This window comes from Brugia malayi (genome assembly GCF_000002995.4).
Source record: "Brugia malayi strain FR3 genome assembly, contig: Bm_v4_ChrX_scaffold_001, whole genome shotgun sequence".
Lineage (NCBI taxonomy): Eukaryota > Metazoa > Nematoda > Chromadorea > Rhabditida > Onchocercidae > Brugia > Brugia malayi.
Window position 1 is genome coordinate 7,264,075 of NW_025062479.1, and position 24,241 is coordinate 7,288,315.

The window sequence follows — 24,241 nt, forward strand, 5'->3', positions numbered from 1 at the left end:
CTGTCATATATGAATCTTCCTTTTTTCAGCAATTTGATGTGGTATCACCGGGTTATCAACTGTGTTTTTTGAATATACGCTCACATATATAGTTTCTACCTCGTCGACACAATTGGTATACTTGTTCTGTTTTTCCGGTTTATGTAATCATTGATATCAAAGTGCTAACAGTTTCATTGTTCGAAATGGATAATTCGTTAAAATGTGCTGAAGTGTCCGAATCGCTTTTTTGATAACTTCATTTCGCCGACTTCGTTACCAATTTTAAGGGTGAAAAAAAGCGTTTATTATATCATCCATCTCTGTTCATCCTTTATCTTGTTATCACTCTTTTAAATATAATGAATTAGTTTTAATTTATGTATTCGTATTCGTCGGCTTATATCAGATCATTATTTTTCAGCTATGACTAATGTTTGGTCAGTTGCATTTCTGTGTATACTTTTTCCTCTGCTTGATTTGTGCATTGGCATCGAGTACTTGTTTCTACTCAGGTACCTAGAAAGGCTTTGTAAACTGTAGTTATTGTTATGTTCAGTGGCTACTGCTATTTTCATTTGTCATCAGTGCGGTATGGATGAACCCTTCTATATTTTATGGGTGAATTGCAAATTTCAAGTCCATAATATTTCAAATATTGATTTCTTTATGCTTTTTTTGACGTACAAATTCTTGTTCCCTTTTTCCTTACAATTTTGTTTTGATGTTCCCTCCTCTCTCGTTTTTTGAAATTGTAATCATCTGTAAGGAATTGATGGGTCTGTTTTGTCTCAGTTTTTTCTTGACTTGCAGTCATATTTGAATAATCAGTATTGTATTGCATTTGCATTACAAGCACAGCCCTTACTCACTGCTATATTAGACTTCCATTTTCCTATTATTTCAGTTCTATAGCTGTGAATACCATTTATTGTTTAAGCGAATTAAATAATATGTTATTTGTTTATCATTTGTTGTAATTAAGAAAATTGTTTTTACTGAAGTTCTTTTTATTGTGGAATGTGAAAATAGTGTATCATATAATGTTTGTTTTGTAATCATAGATTATCTCGTCTTCCTTTTGTTGTAATACATTATGCGTTGTATATAGAGAAGTTTTGTTCATTCTGAGTGAACCGTGGTTGCTAACACGTCATTGGGATTTTCAACTTTTTAAGGCGGAATGAGATAAATGAGCAAAAGTAGAACCGTGAATTTTGTTGGAAAATCAGTGTTCAAAATATTTCACTAATCTCCAGCTTGGTCTGTATAATATTGGGGAGTGTATAATTTAATTTTCATTGCTCAGTACTTTGTGCGGTCTTATAATGTCTCCAGTTTTTTAGACATGAACCGCTCTAAAAATAATGTGGGGAGCGCCGTATAATGTCGCTGATTAAGTCTTTAAAATTCAGTATCTCATAATTTTGCGATTCCTTTTATATGTCGTCAGAATCACATGGTTTCTTTGGCTGTTTTCCATACTTATTTACATATTGCAAAGGGATTAACGACTATAGCAAAATTACGTTTACACTGTAGATGGCCAATTATGTGCTTTTTTCCTTTGCCTTCCTCACCGTATGCTGATGCACTATATAAAAGATGACAGTGGCGTGAAGTACGAAATTATAGAGTCCTGATGTCGTATAATAAACTAAATGATTTAATTAATCCACAAAGGATAAAACAATCATTAAAGAATATTTGTTTCGCCTGAAATAGGTGTATTTCTCCTTAACTTTGTGGTGCAAAAGAAATGTCTTTTAATTTATTAGTTGCTGGTTTGTCTTAGTTATTTATTTTGTCTTAGTATATATTAAGCCTTAAATACACAGTGTATTCTCATGGTTGGTATTTTCTCTTTTTCCGAGTAGTTATTTATTCTGGAAACTAGAGAATCTCCAGTTTGCAGAAATAATAAGTGAGGGTTTACGTATCATTTTGAAATAGTCCAAACTAAAACCAATAGCTTGGCTTTAGTTGGTGTTAATATATGCAGAGAAGGTGTACGGAGATTGGCATGTCATATGCACTGTAATTCCGTTTAGGATGTTTTGATGGGTTACTAAAGGATTCATCGTGAGTGTGCTGGATTAGTCCGCTTGAAACTTTACTCAAGGGATTCGTTTTCTCAAAGCTGGTCATCAACTAATATTAGGATCTTTGCACTTTCTGTTCACTAGGCTGGAATTGATTGCCGTGCATAAGAAATGCAACTTGTGTTTATCAAAACTTCATAAGAAAAGCGGAAGGAAAAGTGTAGTGACGATGCTACCGTAGCGGTTTCCTTATACTTAACCCAGATGAGCATTGACCATCTTTATCTATCTACTGCTTGCCATCATTCTGAATATATCATTCTGAAGCGCTTCCTTCTTTGTCCTTTTCTACATTCTGCATATTTCTTAAATCAGGACACATATTTTTATCTATTTTCAATACGTCGTTATTTGCGGTGCCATTCAAAACAAACGAGTAGATAAAAAAAAAGAAGCACAACGAGGATGCAAGGCGACTTCGATTTTTGGTATTTTTTTCAACTAGAGCTAAAAAGAAAAGAAAGGAGCGAATTTAAGCTAACTTTTCGTATGTTTCTTCTCTAAGGCCTTTTTCTGCACATCAGCAGTCGCAGAGAATTCACCCTTAAATGCAAATTATGAACAGATTTGGGTCTTATGAGTTGACTCCCAACAGCAGCAGTCAGATGTTTTATTTTATGTTTGATACTGGAAAATCGATGCATTCTAATTTAGGTGGGGCATATCAGAAATATTCTTGTAAGAGGATTTCTGCTTCAATTTCTACTTTGGCTTCACTGGTAGAATACTGTGTAAATTGCAGGGTAAGTAAGATAGAGACTATAAAAGAATTAATTGCTCAAGAAAGCTCTCTTTTTGCTTTAGGATGTCCATGCTATTATTACCAACATGATATTATGCTACTTTTTGCGCACCTTCTATCTTATTATCTGTCATTTGTTAAGTGGTGTCTGCAGTGATTTTTTAACGCTCCAAACAATGCGTTTCTTCCATACCGTTCGCAATGACTTCCTTATATATGGTATAACTCAGGTAATTTATGCGTTTTAACTGATCCAGCAAATAAATGTCAATATTGAGATGGTAACTGGTGATTTTCATTTAGTCTGTTATAAGTTTCAAAGAATGTTCCAAATCGGCTGTTTTTAATTGGTGAAATTGGGCAGACCAGAAAATTTTTACTAAATTAATTGTTCCTTTCTTAATTGCTGCATATCTTTGGAATTGAGCAAAAGGACAAATTAAGCAATTAAGATATCGATTACAGGACTGTCAATTATACTTCGTCGAACATATGAATTATATGCTGATCAAATCACTGAAAGTTGATCGAAGTAATACATATTGCTATCCAAATTTAGTTAAACTTCATCTTCGACAAGGAATTAAGCAAATATCACTTATTCTGATAATAAAGCAAGCCATGAATTGTATTTGCACGTTGCCAATTGAAATGCCATCGCTTGAAAGTGTCAGTAACGGACAAGTTTTCAGGTCAATTTCGAATTTCTTTCAGTATTCATACATTATGTAATGATCTTTAAAGGTCACTAAGAATTATTTTGATAAGGTTCAGCATTTGAAATAATTGAATTTTGGTGTTCACAATTTAGACTTATTGCCAAGTGGAGTTCTTTGAGTAAGTGGGAAGACACAAACTAAAAAATGCATCTTGTGGGAATATGATGAGGCTAGTTTTCCTTATCGAAAACTTTCCAATCGCATTATTTATGTATAGATCGGATTCTGTAAGCTTTAGATGTTTACCTCTTTGCTCCCTTTACTTACTACCATTTCTATAAACATATATATATATATATATAAGCATTCAAAGATCTGCTATTAACAATAGCGTAGTTGGAGTTGTTTGGTCGTACGTTTAGTTTAAAATATATCGGGACATGTTCCAATAGAATGATGAGTCGATAAAAATCCATGGGATGCAATTAGTTGTAATTGCAGTTACTCAATATTTACTTCATTACCATATGCTGCCTGTTCACATCTTAGAGATAATAGTTTTATTCTTGAGCCTGATTTATCCTTCATGGACACGACATTTTCTGATATTATTTACTTTATTAATGCCAAATCAGTTGGCTCTCAGTGGAATATACAACAATTTTGGGTTTGTTTTTCAGTTTATCTCAAATTCTCTTTTTGATATGTAATTATTTTTTTTTGAAATTCAACCCAGGCTATTGTGCTAATTCTTGTACTGAAGAACTTTGGAATAAAAATTTACGGGAATTTTTTTCCTGAATGTTGAAAAAGTCCTGGGAAAATTATTTCCAGATAAATAAGCATGGTAACTTGGTGGCAATGGAAAAATTTGTTGTTTATCGCTCCCAAAAAGGTTTCTGCTTTGATGTTCTCGGTTCGTACCAAAAATCCGAAATAAAATTATGTTGTAACTACGTGTTATGTTATTTCGGACAAATTTTTGAGGTTCTTATCATACTTTAGGTGGCTGTTCTGCAGAATGATACTGAAAATTAAAATTATTACCAGGTAATGATGAAAGCACTGGCCAATCCAATCAATTCATCGTTGAGCTCGATTTTAAGCGTTCAATGCTGTATACTTTCAATCGTCTCCGAAGAAATTTGTTGTCGGAATGCTTATTCGATTTGCTTTTCAGGTCCCAGTTTGATCCAATCTAAACACCTCTAACTTTTGAAATTAACTTTATTTAACTTTTGGCATTTAATTTACAGATCATCTCATCTACTTCCTAAATGGATTAAATTTGACAAAACATATCGTACACAAGCATGGCTTGAATCGTTTGCTGTTGATGGCCAGTTGATGATGTTTACTGAATCTATTCGCAATGTAATTATTCCTTTTGTAATGTTAATTAAACTAGGGCATCAGTAGATTAACAATGAAAAGGAATATTTGCATTTTATTATCCAACAGTAACCTATGAAACTTGAAGCCAGTTCAAATAGTTCAGATTGCTTCTAGCGTTTTAATATTTCGACATTAATTTTTAATAAAATTGCTGCAGCTTTCATCGATGAGTTTCAGGAAGTGGGAGCCACTTCCGAACTATATTTAACAAATCTGCGGATTCAAAATAGCTCAACACGACTACTGCATTTGGATTTTGTTGGTGATATTGGTGTACTACGGAAACAAACTTATGCTGATTTATCGACAAGGAATGTCCTCACTTTTGGTAACTGAAAGATCATTTTAACAGTAAAATTTTCGAGCCCATAATCAGCAGCCTTAAAGCATTAAATTCGTACCGATTTTCTAATGTTGATCCAAACGGTGATGAAATTCTTCGAACCATCATTACCAAAGAATTCGTTGTCCATAATTAAATAATCATGGCAACTTTTTTTTTTTCCAAGAATTATTACTTCATAATGTGGTTTATGTACGTGGGATGAACTTTTCTCCACAGTTTTGCGGTCTTTCTTCCCGAGAATATTCATCTTGAATATTTGGTTTTCTGCATGTCAGCTTTAGCTGGCATCCACAGTACATCATATAAAATCAGCTCTTTGTATTTATTTCAGACAGATTACAGGTGAAATGAGGCAATTATATGCACAAAATGTCCAAAATATTCAGCTAACAATGTCGCAAGCGTCACCAACATATACCATTTTGAATACAATAACACCAACATTAACAATTGAAACGACTTTGACATCTACAACAGCTTCTTCTGGGAGAACAACAACAATAAATGGGATTGATCGGTTCTATTCAGAAATTGAAAATGATCACTCAAGTGGTATTATAGATCATGGAATTGGGGAAGAAATGAAAGCATTAATTACGGCACGGCCAACTACACAGTCGGCACAGTATATGATACATCAACAATGGTAAATATTATACCGCTAAATTTTCTTGATTATCAGTTGAAATAATGGAATAGTCACCAGCTTTTTATTTCTTAAAATTTTCATTTAAATTAAGAAATTGTCCTTACTCAAACCACTCCAGTGACAGCAACAATGGCTGAACGGTGTGGCGGGAAATTCACTCATAAATGTCTAAATTGGAATGTGATCAATCTAGCACGTTGAACAGACACAAACTTTGAAATTAATGGAATCATGTAATTCACTCATTCAGTTTGTATTCTTTCAACTTATATTCTTTAGATATCACCGGCTGAGCAGAGTTGCAACATTGAGGCTGTCACAGTGACGACCGAGCAATTCTTGTTGAAAGCCCCCCAAACCGCGAACATAACTTTAATTGTAATTCTGGGATATTTGTGACTTATATTATTAATAATGGAAAATGTCCAGGACAATTTTTATCTTCCTGTTTTGGGCAAAATGAGACGAATTGCAAGACACTTTTAGTACGTGACATGCACCTCTTGCAGCAGTAGTACAGCAGTGCACCACATATTTTACTACATAGTTAAGTGATTGCCGTATTGTTTGATTCCCTAATAGATTTAAATTAGAGGAGAAAGCAAGAAATTTACTACCAAAGATATGGTTTCAAAACTATGATATTCAGGACACAAAAATCCCCGATGTTTCCCATCGTGGATATGTTGACAGCATTTGGTTCTTTGACCTAAGCGTACAATCTCAAAAAGATTGTATTTTCTCACGCGAGGGAATTCTCCAAACTCCACAAATCAATAATTTTGACATTCACCTTTTCTTGGCCCGAATTGATATGATTTCTGACTAATTATTAGCAGTAATCTTCACAGAAGAAATACACAGAAAATGCGACAATAGAAAATATATTCCGGTTTATGGAAGCTTAAAATTGACTATACTGATACAAATGTCAGCATGGCGGTAGCTAGCTCATTTTGTTGTAATCTTACGACATAAAATTTACATTCGATGTTCAGTAAAAACCGAAAAATAGTGAAAAAATATCAAACAAATACGAGAAAGCACCAATACCTCCCACATAAGGAAAACCGTACTTCGCTTTATCAGCATTTGACTATTCTTTACTTCTTTACTTTGATGCATATGGATAAAACTACGAACATAAGGCACGATCAATCCTTCTTTCAGGTCCACCAAAGATGTTAGAAGTAACATGAAGGAAGCAGAAAAGGAGGAGCTTGTTGGAAACATGGAGGAAACAGATACCATTCTTCCAAACAGCACTGATAGTGAAATATTCTGGAAGACCAGTATTCCCGAAGTTGGTGAAAGCGAAAAAAATACAATGCTCAATGTTGATGATCACATCTATAATAATAATAACGAAGTGGCTTTAATTGCAGATCACAGGGAAGTGACCCCACCACCGAATACTACATTAAGATCAAATTGTACGTTGATTATGATGCAACTGAATATATTTATATGTTTACTTGCTTCTTTTCATGTATATCTGAACTTTAGTGTCCCTTCATGTTAATGATTGAGTCGTAAAATCTTTATTTCTAATGAGAATTTGATGATCTCTAATATCAAAAATAAACATAATTCAGCAAAAATCCACAAATTTGTACTTATATGTTTACTTGCTTCTTTTTATATATGTTTGAATCCTAGTGTCTCTTAATCATGATTCATGCATTATCTTAAATTACTATATGAGTAGTATAGCAAGGTACTGTATTTTCATAAAACTTTCTCATTTCAAGTATTTATATTGCTAACATTGATCATAATGAAGGCTGAAAAGAATTTGATTAGAACTAATGAGACCTTTTCCTTCGCTTCCTCCTTCTCCAGTGAAATAAATGAAATCCATGAGCAATGTAAGTGATATAGAAGTCAGTTCAAAGTGACATTACATGCGCGGTATTTATTCAGGACGACTAAAGGCGTCTCCCACCCTTCCGATGTAGATAGTCCACTCAACAAGAGGTAACAATTAAAAAGTGAACATATCAAATAAGCTATTTCTCTTTAAAATTATTTCCATTTCAAGGAGAAGAAAAATGGTCATGTCATGGTGCGTCCAATGATGAGTGTTCGTCGAATGAAACATTTCTCGATTTTTTAATAACCAGAATAAGAACTACTGATAAGCAACAGTGAAATATAATAAATATGTCACTAGTATACGACATAACATTTTTTAAGTTGGTCAACTGGAGTTGCAGGAATATTACGCCATCAGATAAAAGACAGTAAATGTTGCGGTCAGCTATAACTATTGCCGTAATAGTAAACACTTATCGTCAGTACTGGAAATTATTTTAGCATTCATATAATCTTAACTGTCAGGTAACACCTTCCGCAAGTCTAATACTTCCAATGTCCCGTTTACTGATTGATGCACTGGTAGTGGATGTCCCATCCCCGTGCACTAAACAAGCATACATATACATACATGCACGTACACATGAATATGCATGCACACTGCGGCTGCAACTGCACCTTCAGCTTCAAATAGTTGGCTTTAGGAAATGAAAGCAGAGACTGTGACAGGAAGGATAACAAATGTTGTTGAGAGAAGAGGAAAGAGTTACAAAGAAGAACAGGCCTGAGATTGAGTGTTAAAAGAGGAGAGAAGAGAAAAATAAACCGGTGAAGGAATAGTTCAACATACTTTGTGACTGTTACAACCTGAGTGAGATACACAAGTCGTTGCACTGGGAATCCAACGAAGTGATATAATCGCAGCTATCATTGCTGGCTAAACGGTTGTTGGCATAGTGCCAGTGAACAGGTTCTCTGGTTTCATAGTTTTATTTGGGATGGGGAGCAAGGTAGGTTGGGTGTGGTGGGATTGGGGTGTCTCATTACTCCGGGAACTGCTTCGATATTCTTTTGACGAGTTTTCCAAACTGAGAAGGAATTAGTGTGCACCGTTTACTGATCTTTATGGAATGTTAATCATTCATGTTAACAATATTATCTGTTACAATAAAGCATTATCTAAACAATATGTTGTAAGAAGCTGAGCTCCTTAGAATTTCAGGACTTTTATGATATATGCTGCAGCATTCATCTCTGCTGTCTTGTATTCCTCTTTTAATGTGAAATTAGTTCCTAGATACCAGTGCCACTACATGATTACTTTTGTCTCTTTTGTTTGCACTTTGGAGTACTTTTGTTGGGACGTTGTACCGCTGTGCTTTCTTCCTTTTTTTAAGACTAAGAGTGAACTAATCTACAAGGGAACTTATAAGTGGCTTACAGATGACGAATTGTTAGATCTTGCGACGCATAGTGTTCATAAACTTGAACCAGTACAGTAAAGTCGGTACCACTAAGTTATATTAAGAACTGAACATCTGGCTACTGTATGAGGTTATTTAGTGGATTTTTGTATAGACCAAGTAAGAATTTTTATATGAATCAACATGTGGTCATGCTATTGTTTTACTTGTCAGTTTTTATCATGGCTGCTGATCTTTATTCTCTCTTTGTTCGATGTAGTAATAATACCTGATTTGCATAATTAAGTTTTGCATAGCAAAATGGTTTAGTAATGATGAGCTATACTAATGATACAGTCTTCCGTTTTTTTTTTTTTTTGTCCTTGATGCATTCATTGTTTTTTTCTTCAATAAGTAAAAAAGGTTCTCGTTTGAAAAATGGGAATTCGACTATGAGACTTTAAATCCTTTTTGTGGTTGTTACGTACTGGTTTAGGAGCAGTCTGATTTTCAGTTTACTTATATTTCCATCAGGCTGTTATTCTTGTTCCCTGTACTTGCGCAGTTAGCATTTCTCTCCAAACGTCATTTTGTTTATTTAGAAATTCTTTCTGAGGATCGGAATCACTATTGTATCAATTGTATTTTACGTATTGAAAGAGTTTTGCATTTTTAATAACGGAGCTAAATCTTTTCCTTTTGCAGCTCGTATTTCGAATGAAGAGCGATTAAGAGCAGAGGGGATTTCGATGACCGAATACAAGCTCGTAGTAGTTGGTGATGGTGGTGTAGGCAAGTCAGCCTTAACCATTCAGCTGATCCAAAATCATTTCGTTGAAGAATATGATCCGACAATTGAAGATTCTTATCGCAAACAGGTTGTGTTCTTGTTATCAACTTAGCATCATCCTCCACCATAGTTTTATTTGGAATGGGGAGCAAGGTAGGTTGGATGATGTGGTGGGATTGGGGTGTCTCATTACTCCGGGAACTGCTTCGATATTCTTTTGACGAGTTTTCCAAACTGAGAAGGAATTAGTGTGCACCGTTTACTGATCTTTATGGAATGTTAATCATTCATGTTAACAATATTATCTGTTACAATAAAGCATTATCTAAACAATATGTTGTAAGAAGCTGAGCTCCTTAGCTTTGTTCAAGTTACTTTATGATAGTCATAAATTGATGTCTTATATTTTATAGGTTGTAATCGATGGTGAAACTTGTTTACTGGATATTTTGGATACTGCTGGACAAGAAGAATACAGTGCAATGCGAGATCAGTATATGAGAACCGGTGAAGGCTTCTTGCTAGTGTTCGCCGTTAACGAAGCAAAAAGTTTTGAGAATGTTACTCAGTATCGTGACCAGATTCGAAGAGTCAAAGACAGTGATGAGGTCAGTTAATTTTGTTTCATCATCTTGGGCTACACTGAATTTAATACTGTTTGCGTATATTTATATCTAAGCAATACGAGTAATGCGAAGTGCGCAATTGGTAGTGTAAATGCACCAGGTATTGCTGCAGGTGCCGATGGTGCTCGTGGGTAACAAATGTGATTTGGCGCAAAGGACAGTAGAGTCACGTGCTATATTGGACGCATCTCGCTCACTAGGCATGCCTGCCGTGGAAACATCTGCCAAGACACGTATGGGTGTAGATGACGCATTCTATACGTTGGTTAGGGAAATACGCAAACATAAGGAAAAGCAGTGTATCAAACCGCGAAAAAAGCGCAAATGCGTAATTATTTGAAATTTTCACAATTATTTTGGCATTTGCCAAATTATACGGTTTGCGTAAATAAGCTCAAGATTTCTTAATATGCGTGCTTTGATTAACTTGCATTGTTGTCTCGTAAAAAGCACTATTTTAACGCCTCAATGTAACGTATGGGGAAGGGAGTGATTTTTTGATCTTTTTGATCTGAGCGATATCTTTCACAAGTTTTTACCGGTGAATTTTTTTTATGATTTGCTTTTCCAGTTTGCCATTACGGTTGTACACTCGCTAACTTCATTTTCTTGGTTTATGTAAAATTGCCAAATTGGCAATCATTTTCGATATTGCAGTTGTATGAATGTGTAAATTTTAATTTTTAACCATAGTAATTAAAGATTTGAGATCAGTAGTGGCGATGAAGAATTGCAGTAAATAATTAGGATATAATGAAGTTTTACATTTCTCATGAGAAAGCATCGTTTTTCCCTTCTGTTTGATTCAGTACTGTTTTTCTTTTCTTTTTTTTTTAAATTAAATACTGGAAGCTATCAATTTAACAATCAGTAGCGTTTGTGGATGGTAACAATTCCTGTCACTCATATCACTTCCGCTTACCCGGCATGTTTATTTGCTATTATAGAGTAACATTTATATTCGGATATGGTTTCTGCGAATTCTACATGTTGAGGAATGATATTTATTTAGTGTTGTTGCCGGTGAACTAGTTTTGTTACTGAACTTGAATACTTTGCTTCCAAATCTTAGTACTGTATATTATTGGTAAAATCCACTTCTGCGCGTATTTTATAGACGCCATTTCGTATCTTGCATAGCAAAGCAGCACCAGCTGCTTCTTACTTCTTCTTTCTTTGTTTTCTTTTCTTTCGTAAATTCAAAATATGTTCAAAAAGGGTGTTTTAGATGGATTTGTATTGGCTTACAGTGATATAATGCGAGTCTTATTATAACAGCTCATTTTACACACAATTATATACCGCAGAACTGCAAAACTTTCAAAATGTACTAGGGATTTTAAATTGGCATTAATGTATAGTTTACTTTTAGTGGAAGTCGATTTGATGTCCGTTGTTTACTAAATAAATCCGTATTTATGACTAATTTTTGGTTTTTTCGATTTCAGTGTGCGGAACAGTATTAGATTGTATAGTAAAACGAATTGCTTTAAGATGCTGAATAATCATTTCGATCTAATGAAACATTGAAGCTATATGGTTCAGGGATATGACATCTTATTGGAGACTGAAATCATATAATAATACCGCAACTACTCGGTGTCTTCCTGTTGTTTATCAATTTCTTTAATACTTTTCATTTCCCGTTGTTAACCGTTTTTTGCTCCGTGTTAAGTACATAGTTGTGCCATCCAGATGGTCCATCGAGTTTTTGTGTAGGTGTTCTCAGTGATAGGAGGTTGTTATATTTTTTAATTTAAACTGATAAACATTTTGATTAACATTGAAAGTTTTTTTTTTTTCTTTTTTGATTTTACATGCAAGTAGTGAAGAAGTGAAAGTGTTTTTTACAGAGTTCGCAATGGAGTAATATGAGAATAACTTGTAAGAGAATAGAGAATAGGTTTTCCTTTTTGAGGAATTGTTAATTTATGAATGTTATTTCCCGAGATTGTGTTGATAACACTTCTGTTGGGATCCCGAATTGTCCATTATATCAAATTAAGCGAATATTTTTGTCAGCTTTGTTTCATTCGTAAATGGGATATGTTATTACTGAAAAGTGATGTCAAATTTAAAATCAGAAAAAGTTCGTTGTTTGCGAAACTGTTTAGATTGCAGTAAACACATATGTGCTCTTCCAGCACGATCTGTTTAATCATTGTTGGTTGTGTGAATAGCTTATTTTTATCTATAATATTGATAGAATACATATGTATGAGTACATTATCATTTGTATCACACTTTGCGTATTTTTATAATGTAATTGTTTCTGTTTCATGTTAACTTTGCATTAAAAGTTTGCTCACTGCAACTGCCGTTTCATGCATGTACTACTGTTCAGTTCGACCCATATATTTCGCTTCATTTGTTTTCTTTTTTAGTGTTAAGTGTCAGTTGGTACGTTAGTTGATAATATTCGATTGACTTGTTCATAACATAATTCGATTTATGACCATCACGTTAATTTTGATTTGAAAGTTTTTTAAGTGGGATTAAATCAGTAGAATTATTCATTAACTGAAAGAGAATACAAAAAGCCAGCATGACTCATAAATTGCTGGTAAGCATATATGCTGATATTATTTCTTTCAGATGACTCGCAAAAGAAAAAGTGTAAGCGTTGTAGAGAACTGTTACTTGGGTCGTGGTCCCAATGTACCCGTTAATGGTAAGTAGTAGAAGTATTCCTTATTCGATTTTTAGATTATAAGGATATTTAAGTGTATTAAAAAAGAAGCTTTGAGCGATATTTGCAGGTAGATTTGCAAAAAGCCTTCATTTTTGCTTTTAGCAGTTGGTAGTAATTGGAGCAGTGAATACCTGGAGAATTTTAATCAACGATGTGGACATATTGGATATATTGAGAAGTATGGCTCGTTTTTTTTTTAAATTAAACTACTAAATCTCAGTTCGCATTTTATTATACTGTGTTGTGTGTTACATTTTCTTTCGCTAGTTCACAATTTAATCAATTCTCGATCACTTCTTTGGTACATAGAACTATTTGTGTGTGTGTGTGTTTTTTTTTTTTTTTTTTTTCAGATGGAAAAAAGAGAATTTGGACCAACGATTTAGTACTGCAGAGATAGATTATCGTAAAGAGCACGAACTAGCTGTAGATAAGGAAAGTTTTGAACACAACATAGAATATCCTTCAGAACTTGTTGAATATATGAAACAAGTCGTTTGCATTATCAGGGCTGATCCCTCTCTCTCAGGTAGATTGAAATTTAATTAGCGTTAAAATTTAGTGCTTCGTCACGAAGGTCAGAGTAATGAAAATTTACCCTGCGGTATGGTTTGATTATACTAGAAATCCCCATATTTCTAGGTGATTTACAAAGAAAGTGTTTGGAGGAATGCCAGGGTTCTGAAATCTCTTTGTGTAGATACAGTACGCCTTGCTTCTTAATTGACGAAATCTTCAACGGCTCTCGCGATGCTGCAAGACAGTGGATGTTTAAGATTATGAAATCGGGAAAAGATGCTTCGTTGAAGCTGCTTTACATGCCTTGGTCTTGTCGCACTTTGGAAACTTTACTTTCTTCTCTGTCAAACGCTCTAGATACTCAGGTATCTGTCTATTTAGTCATTTTTGTTGGCTATTATGGACAGATTTTCATTTCCTTAGAGATTACGGATAAATATTGCTTGGTCAAAATTTTTGTTTCTTAAGTTATAGCTGTGTGCTTTCTCATACGATTTGCTTGATTCAGAAATTGTAAATTTGACCATTTCTATATGTCAGTGTTATTTAAATATCCCATCACGGTTGGGATTGTTGTGCGATTGCTCAGGAACATGAAATGTTTCGAATGTATTGTTACGTCTTGAGTAACTTCTTATTGCTGACTGTTACTCATTCTAGATCATTGATCATTGGGTGGATCTGGTTGTAGAAAATTGGGTTCAGTTAATATCTGATAGAAGTGCCATTCATTTTATTCGCACCCTTACATATCACCTCGTTGGTCTTAAAAAGAAGAGATCTCAAAAGACATCTTTAACGAAGGATGTTCTGTATAAAGAAGTGGAGATTAGTCAAGCAGCTAAAGAAACATTTGGAAAAATTGCAAGTGTGGCCCTGGACTACGCATCAGTGAACGGTAAATCGTAATTTCAGTAAACTTTTGAATTATAAGAACGTGGTAATAAGAATAGAAATTGATCTAGTATTAAGTGTTAATCACAAATATTCTTGATGAATGGAGCTTACAGCTATGTTGGAAAATGAATCAGTTTCTTTGGTTCTGCAAGATGTGGTCGAATGTGAATCTGTTTCTCAAACTAGCTATCTTCGACGATTTATTGAAGCAGCTTGTAGGCATCCTGATTCCATTTTAAAACAGTGGAAGGGGAAGCAAGCTTCTCATTTGTGGGATATTATAGTGCAGAAGGTTTGATTTTAAAATATTTGAATGGGATTTTGGACTACATTCGCTCAGTAATAACCTTGCATTACTTATAGGCTGATGAGGATCTCCGTCAAAGTTTATATTACTCCGTTCTAGAAGGCAGGTTATTCGAGCTCTCTTTACACATGTTCGCCAATTTCCCTGTACAAAAATATATCTTATCGGTAAAATCAAATGGATTGGTACGTATATAATAGTTTCAAGAAAGCTACTCTTAAGTTTGAAGGAATCGATTTTCATGCTACTGATGAAGATAAGACTGTTAAGACACAAATCGAATCTGTTGGTTCTCGGTTTTTGCTGTGGATTAGATGGTTTGGAGGAATCAGAGATATCCAAAGATTTTGTTCTTTGCATTCTCATTAGTCATTTAAGTGCATCATTCTAATTGATCGAATTATAGGTTTTACCTGATTTTAGGTCCTTCTTTCCATATTGCTGATGTGATGAATAGCATTGTCGATTTTTTGTGGATGTACTTAAGAGACCTCGTGTTTCATCAGTGTACTGAACGACTATTTCAGATCATGAACATTTTTGGCGAACTTATGGACCATTTCATAGATATTTGCGCTGAATCTAAGTGGAGAATTATTATTGCACTGGTTCAATTGGCTCGCAATAGAAATGAGCTGATTATTGTTAAAAAGCTGAGAAATTATTTCAGATGCTGCTCCAAATCTGCAAGATTAGCATTTGTACCCTGTGTATTCACTCTTACTTGCCGGACTTCTGCACAATGTAAAATTTCCAGTGGTTCATATCTTTTGCAGTTGACTCATTTTTTAGAAACATTGTTTACTTGATTTCAATAGGTCTTTTGTAGTTGCAGGGATTTCTGATATTGCGAAAGGTCAGTTACACGGATCCATTATCCTTCAAGAACTTGTAAATTATGAGCACAATAAAACGGTGGTTACGTCAATGAAATCGTTAGCAGATGCGACAATTCTCGAAATGGCCCGAGATAAGAAAGGCAGTTTCTTCCTACAAACTCTGTTTAAATCCTCTACTGTTTCGGGAACTGACAAAGAATTGATTGCCAAACCTCTGAAAGTTAGTATTCTACACTAATTAAAAAGTGACTTCCATGATAGTGTAACTTAGTAATGGAGTCATTTCCTGATGATCCTTTCCGAGGTAAGCATCATCAACGCCACAGAACTGGTTTAGAAACTTAGTGATTCCTGCGGACGTCAAACCCAAATCTTGTATTTATTTGTTGCAGTTGAAATGGCATGAAGTGATTACTAATAATGTTTCAAGTCATGTATTTGATGTTCTATGGACAAATGATGTTTATAATATCACTGAAAAAGAAGAATTAATGGACGCTCTGTCTAAAGCAATGATTGGGGTACACTTACTCTTTTCGATTGATTCAGTTGACATTTAGACTTACATGTTTTCCTATAGTCACTTATAAGATACATTTCTATAGTCTTGCGACGTAGTGGCAGTTCAGTTCCCCTATGTGGGAGTTTTCCATGTCATTTTTATGCTGTATAAAACCGACCTGTACAACACAGTGGATATCATACGATTAAGAGATTAAAAAAGCTTCACAAAGAATTAGTGTGACAAGCCTTTGCTGTTATGAATAGTTTTTGCATATGCAGTTCTTACTAAGCTGAGCAAACCTGGAGAGTTCTGAATGTTCTTGTAGGTCTAATGTCATGCTTAAGCTTTTTAGGATCATTGCAAAACGTTGCGTCTCATGTGTATGAAGCTAAATTTGCGAAAATTTAGAGAAAATCGGAAAAAATGGCTGAAAGATGCGAAGATAAGATTGTGATATAATATTTTCCCAGGTTTTTGTTGTTTGGAATGGAAATAAATCATCTAAAGTTCGTAGTCCGCATTTGGTCCCCATACGAAAGATAATGAATTACGCGACCTCATAAAATTTGAGAAACAGGAGAATTTTGCCAACTTTCATCTTCAATAAAATGGAAATGGTTCTTATTAAGTGACTCAGAATCCTTCCCAGTTTCTATCAAACAACTTCTACTAAAAGAAGTGTCACAACTTTTACGGGAATAATTCTGTTTTAGCGACAAAGCAAAATGGATTATTCTCATTACGATTATAGTTGATGAAGCCGATTCATTCATGTGCCTCTTGGCTACCAGCTCTTCAGATGCCTTACCATTCACACACAATACGTCGCAACTACAACTTCTACTTCATTAGCAATTGCTTCCGCGTCGTGCTCCGTCGCTGCTTCAGCATAGATACGGACCACATCTTCGGTACCGGACGGACTAAAATGAATATGAAATAATATCAATGTAGACTAGAAGACTAGCATTCCATATTCCTACCCAATGTAGGAACTCGAAAAAAAAAAAACTAACCGGACAAATGAGCGCCCATCAGTGTATTTTGAGACGATGGTATTTATCGCCCCCTGTAGTTTTCGTGGCTTCACACACGTTGTTTCATCAGCACTCATTTGAAACACCGATCGATTTATTGCCTATTTGTGATACTCATAAAAGGAAGAATATTTAAATTACTTATTTCCATTTCAGTACAGCACATTCAAGTAATATGCCTAGCAGTAAAGTACCTAAAAAAATTCAGCTGTGGGAATTCAACTGATATTTATATCGTAAAATATAGACATTATCCTTACTGAATTTTTTACTCTTTTGCGGGACATATAAGAACGTTTAGTTCCAGTAAAAATTATCGCTGGAAAAAGTTACCCTTAGTTTTCTTTGCACATTGGGTAATTCTTTATACATGTTATTCCAGTTCTCTACCGTCCAATCATAATGTTTTAAAATCATTTCAACAGCGAGCAAGTCGGTCATTGCATCACCCACCACTGTATTTAATAGTTTGGAGAAATAAAGTAGCCTTTTGATTTGAATTGTCTGATCAACTTCATCTTTATGAGTGATTACTGTCCTGGAAAACTGCTTTCCAGTTTCTAACTTATAAAATACTACAGAATTTCTACGTCTAAAACATTGTTTCCCATAGCAGATTCTACAATAACCAACCAACGCCTCATAAATGAAAACAAACCAAAATAAAAGATAAACCGAAAGGATATATTTAACAATAGAATGGTAATGATAACAATCAGAAACCTTAAAATATCATAGAATCGAGGGCTAAAATATACAGTCCCATGTCCATTTGCCTCGAAATATACCGCAATGTCATACTTCACCGCTTCTTTTTGTAAGTTTTTAATTCCTGTTGCAACACAACATACGTGAACACCCTGAAATTATTAAAAAGTTAAATATATTAATAAGTGCGCTCTTTCGCACACATGAATAAACAACAACTTGTCTAACTTACATCAGAGTTTCAGTAGCTGATATGTTGAATTATTACGTTATAACTCTAATGCAAAACATCTCTGTCAAAATTTTGGAACATACACCATAAACTACTGAAGAGAATGGCTGTGGGAATATTTTTTGTCGGTTAATACCGCCGATAGTAAATATTAAAGACAAATATTTCAACATCTACACTCACCATTTTGTCTCTGAGGAATTTGGTGGAGTTACCATTTGCATAACCCGTTTGTATTACTGATACCATAAATACATCACTGAGTCCCGCACCAGTAACCTGCTGCAAGAAACAGTTTCACGGCTTTTGCACTTCCTAGATGAATTATCAGATCCAGTGTAACTGCGTACCTCTGTAATATATTTCGCGAAAAGAGCTGCTATTTTATCACCATCAATTAAAACAAATTCATTCGAAGCATCACGATAAAAATAAACAAGACGGTCTGCATCACCATCAAAAGCCGCACAGCGTTCAAAAGCTTGTATTTTGTCGAAATTGCGCGGAAATTTCTTTTCTATTTTAACATAGTCTGCCCCACACTAAAACCAACATTAGACAAACAAATGCAAAATATTAAACTTATAATCATCAATTCATGTGTCGTATTTTTGATATTATTCAGATTCAGCCACATGTCAAAAGCACGCTCAAATCTCTACATCAGAGCTATTTATTTTAATTTGCACCCACCACCCCTTTTATGAAAATCAACCAAATCGTAGATTAAGGTTATACTTGTGTAAGAATAATGCTACATTTCCAGTAAAGCTCTTCATACACATTTATAAATTCAGACATCTCAGTTTTTATTAGAACCACCATGTTTGTTAAAATCAAAGTGGATGTTTCGTACTCTACCTGACATACGAAATGGCATAGTTGAATGAAATCAAATGAGAATTGAAAATTTCTATTGAGAAAAGCATATTTATACAACCACCTTTTTTCTATGAAAACTGATGGAAAATAATGACAATAAATCCATGCTCAATGCTCATATTAAAGACACCTTATCATTGAGTTGTGTTTTTTGATCGTTCATCAAATTGACAACCAAGACAGACCAACTTATACACATCAGGGGAAACTTCTGAGCACCAATACCATTTGCACAATCCAAATGTAGCGTTGGAATATATGCTTTTCCACATCGTGTAACCTGTTGTATTGCTTTTCAGCTTTGAACCTATTTGTGATCAGTGGTTATAACTTGGAACTACCAATTTGAGGAATGACTTGTAATCCGGTACAGTACTGTGAAAGCTTACGAAATTCAAACCAGCGAGAGCATTCTGAACTTTTGCATAATATCCAGCCTCCGTAGGAACACCATATGAAGAATCATTTTGGCAGCGAACAATATAGTGCAATTGAGGAGTTGTCAGTAGACCTGAAATTATGTCTAACATAAACATTCAAGCAAAACAAGAAATTTCTAACCTAAGTGAAACTATGGAAACGAAACTATGGTGCACTAGTGATTACAGTGATTGAACCAAATTATTATTTTTCTGATTTTCTAGTGGTTTCAAGATTCATGATTTCAGTTTCTTACCAGTTATGCAAACCTCAACGAAAAATACTACTTTTACAGTGCAGAGAAGCTCTCAGTGTTGGTTAGACGTGTGAACCTCTCAAAGCAATTTTAACATATCAGTTGATCACCTGCTCATATCAAACTATTCTTAGATTGGGTTGTCACTCTTTTGTACTATCTGGCTTCAATTCGCCATCACATGAGATATGACGATGAGTTGGTTCCCACGGAGCCAACTTAAATAGGGGAAATTTAGCACTACAGTTTATCCTCACAATGATTACAAGTTCTCGGCTTCTCTACAAAAAGTAAAGAAATTCTGTACTTCAGTTTCACAGCATGCCATTCACCCAAAAAATATTAAATCAATTACCCAGTCTTCGACCACCAACTCTGGCACACTGCGCTCCGCAGAGTGCAGCTTCTTCTATATATTTTGAACTTGGACGCGTATCGATAGCTGTAAAAACAGTAGCATTTTCAACGACTCTTCCACTGAACTGTCGTAGAAATTCTTGTGACTTTCGCAGAAATTCACTGTCACTGAACACAGAAACCTTTTTTCATAATTATGTACATATAATTATCAGGCAATGTTTCACAACACAAAAGAGTAAACGATCAGACTTAGGAAAACAATAAAAAGAATGCAAGTGGCAAGGAAAAAAAAGAACCTGGCATTAACAATCAAATCTGCATAGTTTTCCCATGCGGCATCTAGCATGCCTCCCATTGGATCGACTATTTTGACACCATTATCTTCCATCGGATTGTGTGATGCTGTTATCATTACACCTATAGTTTGATTTAAATACCTGAAACAACTCACCCAACCAAATTAAGGATCTCGAACAGTGAGTTTAAAAAAACACTAATAAATAAATTTTGTTCAGACATGAAAAAAAGGAAAAAAATACAAAATGAATTTCAGCTATTCAAATTAGATGGGAATGCCGACATTATTTGGTAACGTAGTAAATAAAGAATATTTTGTAGTCAATAACACATTGACTATATTTTGATAATATGTGTAGATAATATTGAAGTAATAAACTTCAAAATGAAATACCTGGCACGGATACCAGCTAGATATCCAACACGAAATACAATAAAAGGCAGATAAGTAGCATTAGCTCGAAAACCGGCTGTGCCATAACTAAACTTTTTTGTGAGAGAAACTGGCACTTTTCGCCCATTATGGTCAGTATTACTTTCTCGAGTATATATTTCTGGAATAATTATTTCAGCCATCTTCTACAGGTTCTGAAATTTCCGCGAATAATTAGCAGTGAAACAGTAAGAAACACAAATAACAACGCCAACGCTAATGCCAATAATGTATGGTATGATCCGGTTTTGAACCAACAATTCCATCGATCTGAAACGGATAAAAATATACAATACTTTGTAGTAAAGAAAAGCACTACAGATCTATAATGTAAACATTTTAAAAAGGTGGTTATGATTACTCCAAACAAATTCTGTTACCCATTTCCGAGAGTTTACTCATGTACTGAATAATTCGTACATTATTTGTCCATATTTCCGTTCGCAAGCCATTTAAAAATACCTTAGCACCATTAATACATCAAAATTCACGAAACGACTTCTGCTCCACACATCGTGCTCCAAGAAAACCAGAGCTATTTATATAGCACAAAAACATGACGAATACAGAAAATGCGTTCTATCAAAAATAGACCTGTACATTGTCAACAGAAATGCTTCCCATCAGCTATTCGTCTTCCTTTTCTTATAAAATATGCAAAGAACTGATAAGTAATGTTAGGTGGAAATCCACCATTTTCTTAATCTCCTTCATCCTGAAAACTGCCACAGGGATTTCCATGCATCCAAATAGACCTACTCAACGTTTGTTTATGCTGTATGTGCGCATTATGTCACAGGTGCGTTTCACATAGAGCTATTTCAACCCCTCAGGTTGCGTGAAGACAAGGGAAGCCTATAGACATTACTAGTGTCAGAAGGCTTCTGTTTGTTTTCAAGCATCCTTGAATTTCGCCTGATATTCAATTTTTTCTAATGAATAAGAAGACAATCTTTTCTTTAGAATAGAGATTTAAGGATGACAATCGAAAATTGCGCAGAACTCATCACTAGTGCAAATTAAAATTTTAGTAGTTTTTAATCAGATCAATTAATAGTGTACAAAAAGGGCGGTTGAGTAATTACATTTGGTCACTAATTCTTTCCTTTCTATTTCTTCGCAATTATCGTAGCGCTTCCATTTCTCTTGGCTCTCAAATTTGATGCATCAGGACAAATAGAGTCCAAAAATATGTTTCAGGAAGATTACTTCCAAAAATAAAAGACTTAAAGAAGAATAATGTTTTAGTCTAGATTTTGCAGCTTAAAATAACTTCCATTATCTCAACGTTACTACATCATTCACAGAGATCCGCAAGTAAATCAAACATGCTCGGTCTAAAATACAATACTTATTTACGTAAGTACTCCTTTCTTGCGACCAATACCGTGACATACGATCGTAATGCAGCAAATGTTACATTCAAATATGCAAACAGGAATGCAACAAACAGAGCATGACAGCCAAGAAATACAACTGCTTGAATGCTACAGGTACTGTGCGGTGTCAATGTTAATAGAGAATGTGGTACCGGCATAATTACTGGTTGTAGATTTGATACTGTTAATAGATCCATTATATATGGGTTCCATTATGTAAATTAGCCACAGTATTGGTATGGAATTCACTATCTAAAAAAGATTCTCATAAAGTTCAGAATGAGGCGTCTATGTTGAAATTTTGTAAGAATCGTGTTCGCTTCAAAAAGATTCATGTGCACAAAACACAGCAGCAGTTTGCACTGGTGATCCACACCACAACATGTTAAAACTACATGACAGCAACAAATTTGTCATTCCCACCTAGCGCTTATCATACTACTTATCAGTTCCCAGCTCAATTTGTGAATTTGTCAATGTCATTGGCTGAGGTGAAGTGTGAATTCTGTGTTCTGAAATGAACAGAATGACAGAATTTTTAGTACAAATGCTATCAGATACCACAAAGCTCCATATGTCTGAAGGTTTGGGGTTCTGTCAGCTTGATTTGCTGATGTTACTTTTGTTCATGAAAGAGTGAATTTGTACTGAAATGCAAATTGCAGTGCTTTCCGTTTAAGAGAAAGTAACATTGTTGTTCTCTGAGAAAAAGGTGATAAAGAAAGTAGAATCGAAAAAGTCAATTGCTAATGTTTTTTTTCCTATCCGTTACGTGTTTTTGATGCAGAGTCCCTTTGGTGGAATAATTTGTGGAAAGTGGAACCATCCTACATATATACCTCTACAATCGAAAAGCAAGTGAAGCAGCTCCATTACGCACGTTCTAACCTCTCGAATTATATTGAATATCTATCCTCTTCGTTCCCCATATTTCAAATTGAAACGGTAGGCTTTTGAATTTTTTACCCTGACTTCCAAAACTTCAAATTTTTAGATGAAATGTCCTGAATCATAAAGTTCCGATTATTATTAATATCACAGCTTCCTTTACATTTATTTTTGAAACATTGAAGTTTGGTGGATTCATATTAATTGCAAAGAAAAAAAAATCACTGTATAATAGTTCAGATTATTACCTCCCTTCAGATATTCGCTCACTTTGTAAGGGACTATGTATAAAACGGTTTAGGGTGTAAATATCAGACTGTAAATAATGTGAATTCAAACATTTGCACGCATGTTTTTTATAATATCTTAGAGTTTCGCGGCATTAGAAATTTGCGATACACTTCTCACTTTTATTACCCATTATCCTGTCCTTGTTGTGCTGAAAAACTTCCACTGCAAAGTACTCCCCTATCGGCTCTGCAAACTACTCAAATTAAACCCTATTTCATGTCACCATTAGTGCGAAATGATACACACAAACTTATTCTCAAGAAATTTCGTTATTCAATTAAAGTTAGCAAATTAGTGGAAGTTTGAAAAAAATGTCTGGGTTAGAACTATTCTTATACATAGCACAGATTCAGATGAATCTAAAAATCTCTCTAATTTCCTCGCTTTCTCTCCGAATACCCGTGATATGTTTGAATAGGGTCCGAGTCATTATTTGCCAATTCTCGATAGTACGCAGTGCGACCGAAAGTATTCAACTGTTGGAAAGAACCGTAACGATATTTTGTGGGCAGTATAGTGTGGTTTATATTCTTATTTTGGAATTCATGTTCTGATTTATATAGTCCTAAGAAATTTATTTAGTTTTCAAAGCTACCATAGTGATCGTGGAAGTAAGATGGATGTTATGCGTATCATTGATTTCTTCATCTATTAGATTTCAGAATATCTGTGAATACATATTATGCCAGTTTTCGAAATAAATATTGAGCATTGTCATATAAGCAATGTGACTATGGGATCTTATTTTGCAGATGAAGGCGAAATTTTAGAGATGACTGAACAAAGGAAATTT

At 34.5% G+C, this 24,241-nt stretch overlaps 4 protein-coding genes across 7 annotated transcripts; 3 read left to right on the plus strand and 1 right to left on the minus strand.

Annotated features, from left to right (window-relative positions):
• Window positions 1-2,909: 2,909 nt before the first annotated feature.
• On the plus strand, window positions 2,910-7,394 carry Bm2015 (Uncharacterized protein; the record flags this gene model as incomplete). 2 transcript variants are annotated; one of them, XM_043073965.1, is made up of 9 exons in its annotated part: window positions 2,910-3,053; window positions 3,289-3,515; window positions 3,984-4,149; window positions 4,317-4,377; window positions 4,533-4,662; window positions 4,739-4,856; window positions 5,055-5,205; window positions 5,566-5,869; window positions 7,043-7,394. In XM_043073965.1, 9 exons carry the CDS (start codon window positions 2,910-2,912, stop codon window positions 7,392-7,394), a joined length of 1,653 nt encoding a protein of 550 aa, XP_042929899.1. The 2 variants fall into 2 exon arrangements, with proteins under 2 accessions (XP_042929899.1, XP_042929900.1); XM_043073966.1 differs by lacking the exon at window positions 7,043-7,394 and adding an exon at window position 6,152.
• Window positions 7,395-9,839: 2,445 nt separating this feature from the next.
• Bma-let-60 (Uncharacterized protein) lies at window positions 9,840-10,846 on the plus strand (the record flags this gene model as incomplete). The annotated part of the gene is made up of 3 exons (XM_001899010.1): window positions 9,840-9,968; window positions 10,294-10,488; window positions 10,619-10,846. The coding sequence occupies 3 exons, from the start codon at window positions 9,840-9,842 to the stop codon at window positions 10,844-10,846; spliced, it is 552 nt and encodes a 183-aa protein (XP_001899045.1).
• A 2,255-nt stretch (window positions 10,847-13,101) lies between these two features.
• Window positions 13,102-16,719, plus strand: Bm9652 (Uncharacterized protein; the record flags this gene model as incomplete). The annotated part of the gene is made up of 11 exons (XM_001899009.1): window positions 13,102-13,177; window positions 13,301-13,376; window positions 13,552-13,727; window positions 13,841-14,082; window positions 14,378-14,615; window positions 14,728-14,906; window positions 14,978-15,106; window positions 15,449-15,665; window positions 15,757-15,980; window positions 16,153-16,281; window positions 16,618-16,719. 11 exons carry the CDS (start codon window positions 13,102-13,104, stop codon window positions 16,717-16,719), a joined length of 1,788 nt encoding a protein of 595 aa, XP_001899044.1.
• A 357-nt stretch (window positions 16,720-17,076) lies between these two features.
• Bm13954 (Uncharacterized protein) lies at window positions 17,077-21,033 on the minus strand (the record flags this gene model as incomplete). 3 transcript variants are annotated; one of them, XM_001899008.1, is made up of 11 exons in its annotated part: window positions 17,077-17,188; window positions 17,282-17,403; window positions 17,636-17,840; window positions 18,026-18,162; window positions 18,426-18,524; window positions 18,593-18,784; window positions 19,255-19,404; window positions 19,514-19,635; window positions 20,156-20,325; window positions 20,457-20,597; window positions 20,852-21,033. In XM_001899008.1, 11 exons carry the CDS (start codon window positions 21,031-21,033, stop codon window positions 17,077-17,079), a joined length of 1,632 nt encoding a protein of 543 aa, XP_001899043.1. The 3 variants fall into 3 exon arrangements, with proteins under 3 accessions (XP_001899043.1, XP_042929901.1, XP_042929902.1); XM_043073968.1 differs by lacking the exons at window positions 17,077-17,188; window positions 17,636-17,840 and having other exon boundaries at window positions 17,397-17,403; XM_043073967.1 differs by lacking the exons at window positions 17,636-17,840; window positions 18,026-18,162; window positions 18,426-18,524; ... (4 more) ...; window positions 20,457-20,597; window positions 20,852-21,033 and having other exon boundaries at window positions 17,282-17,379.
• Window positions 21,034-24,241: the final 3,208 nt, after the last annotated feature.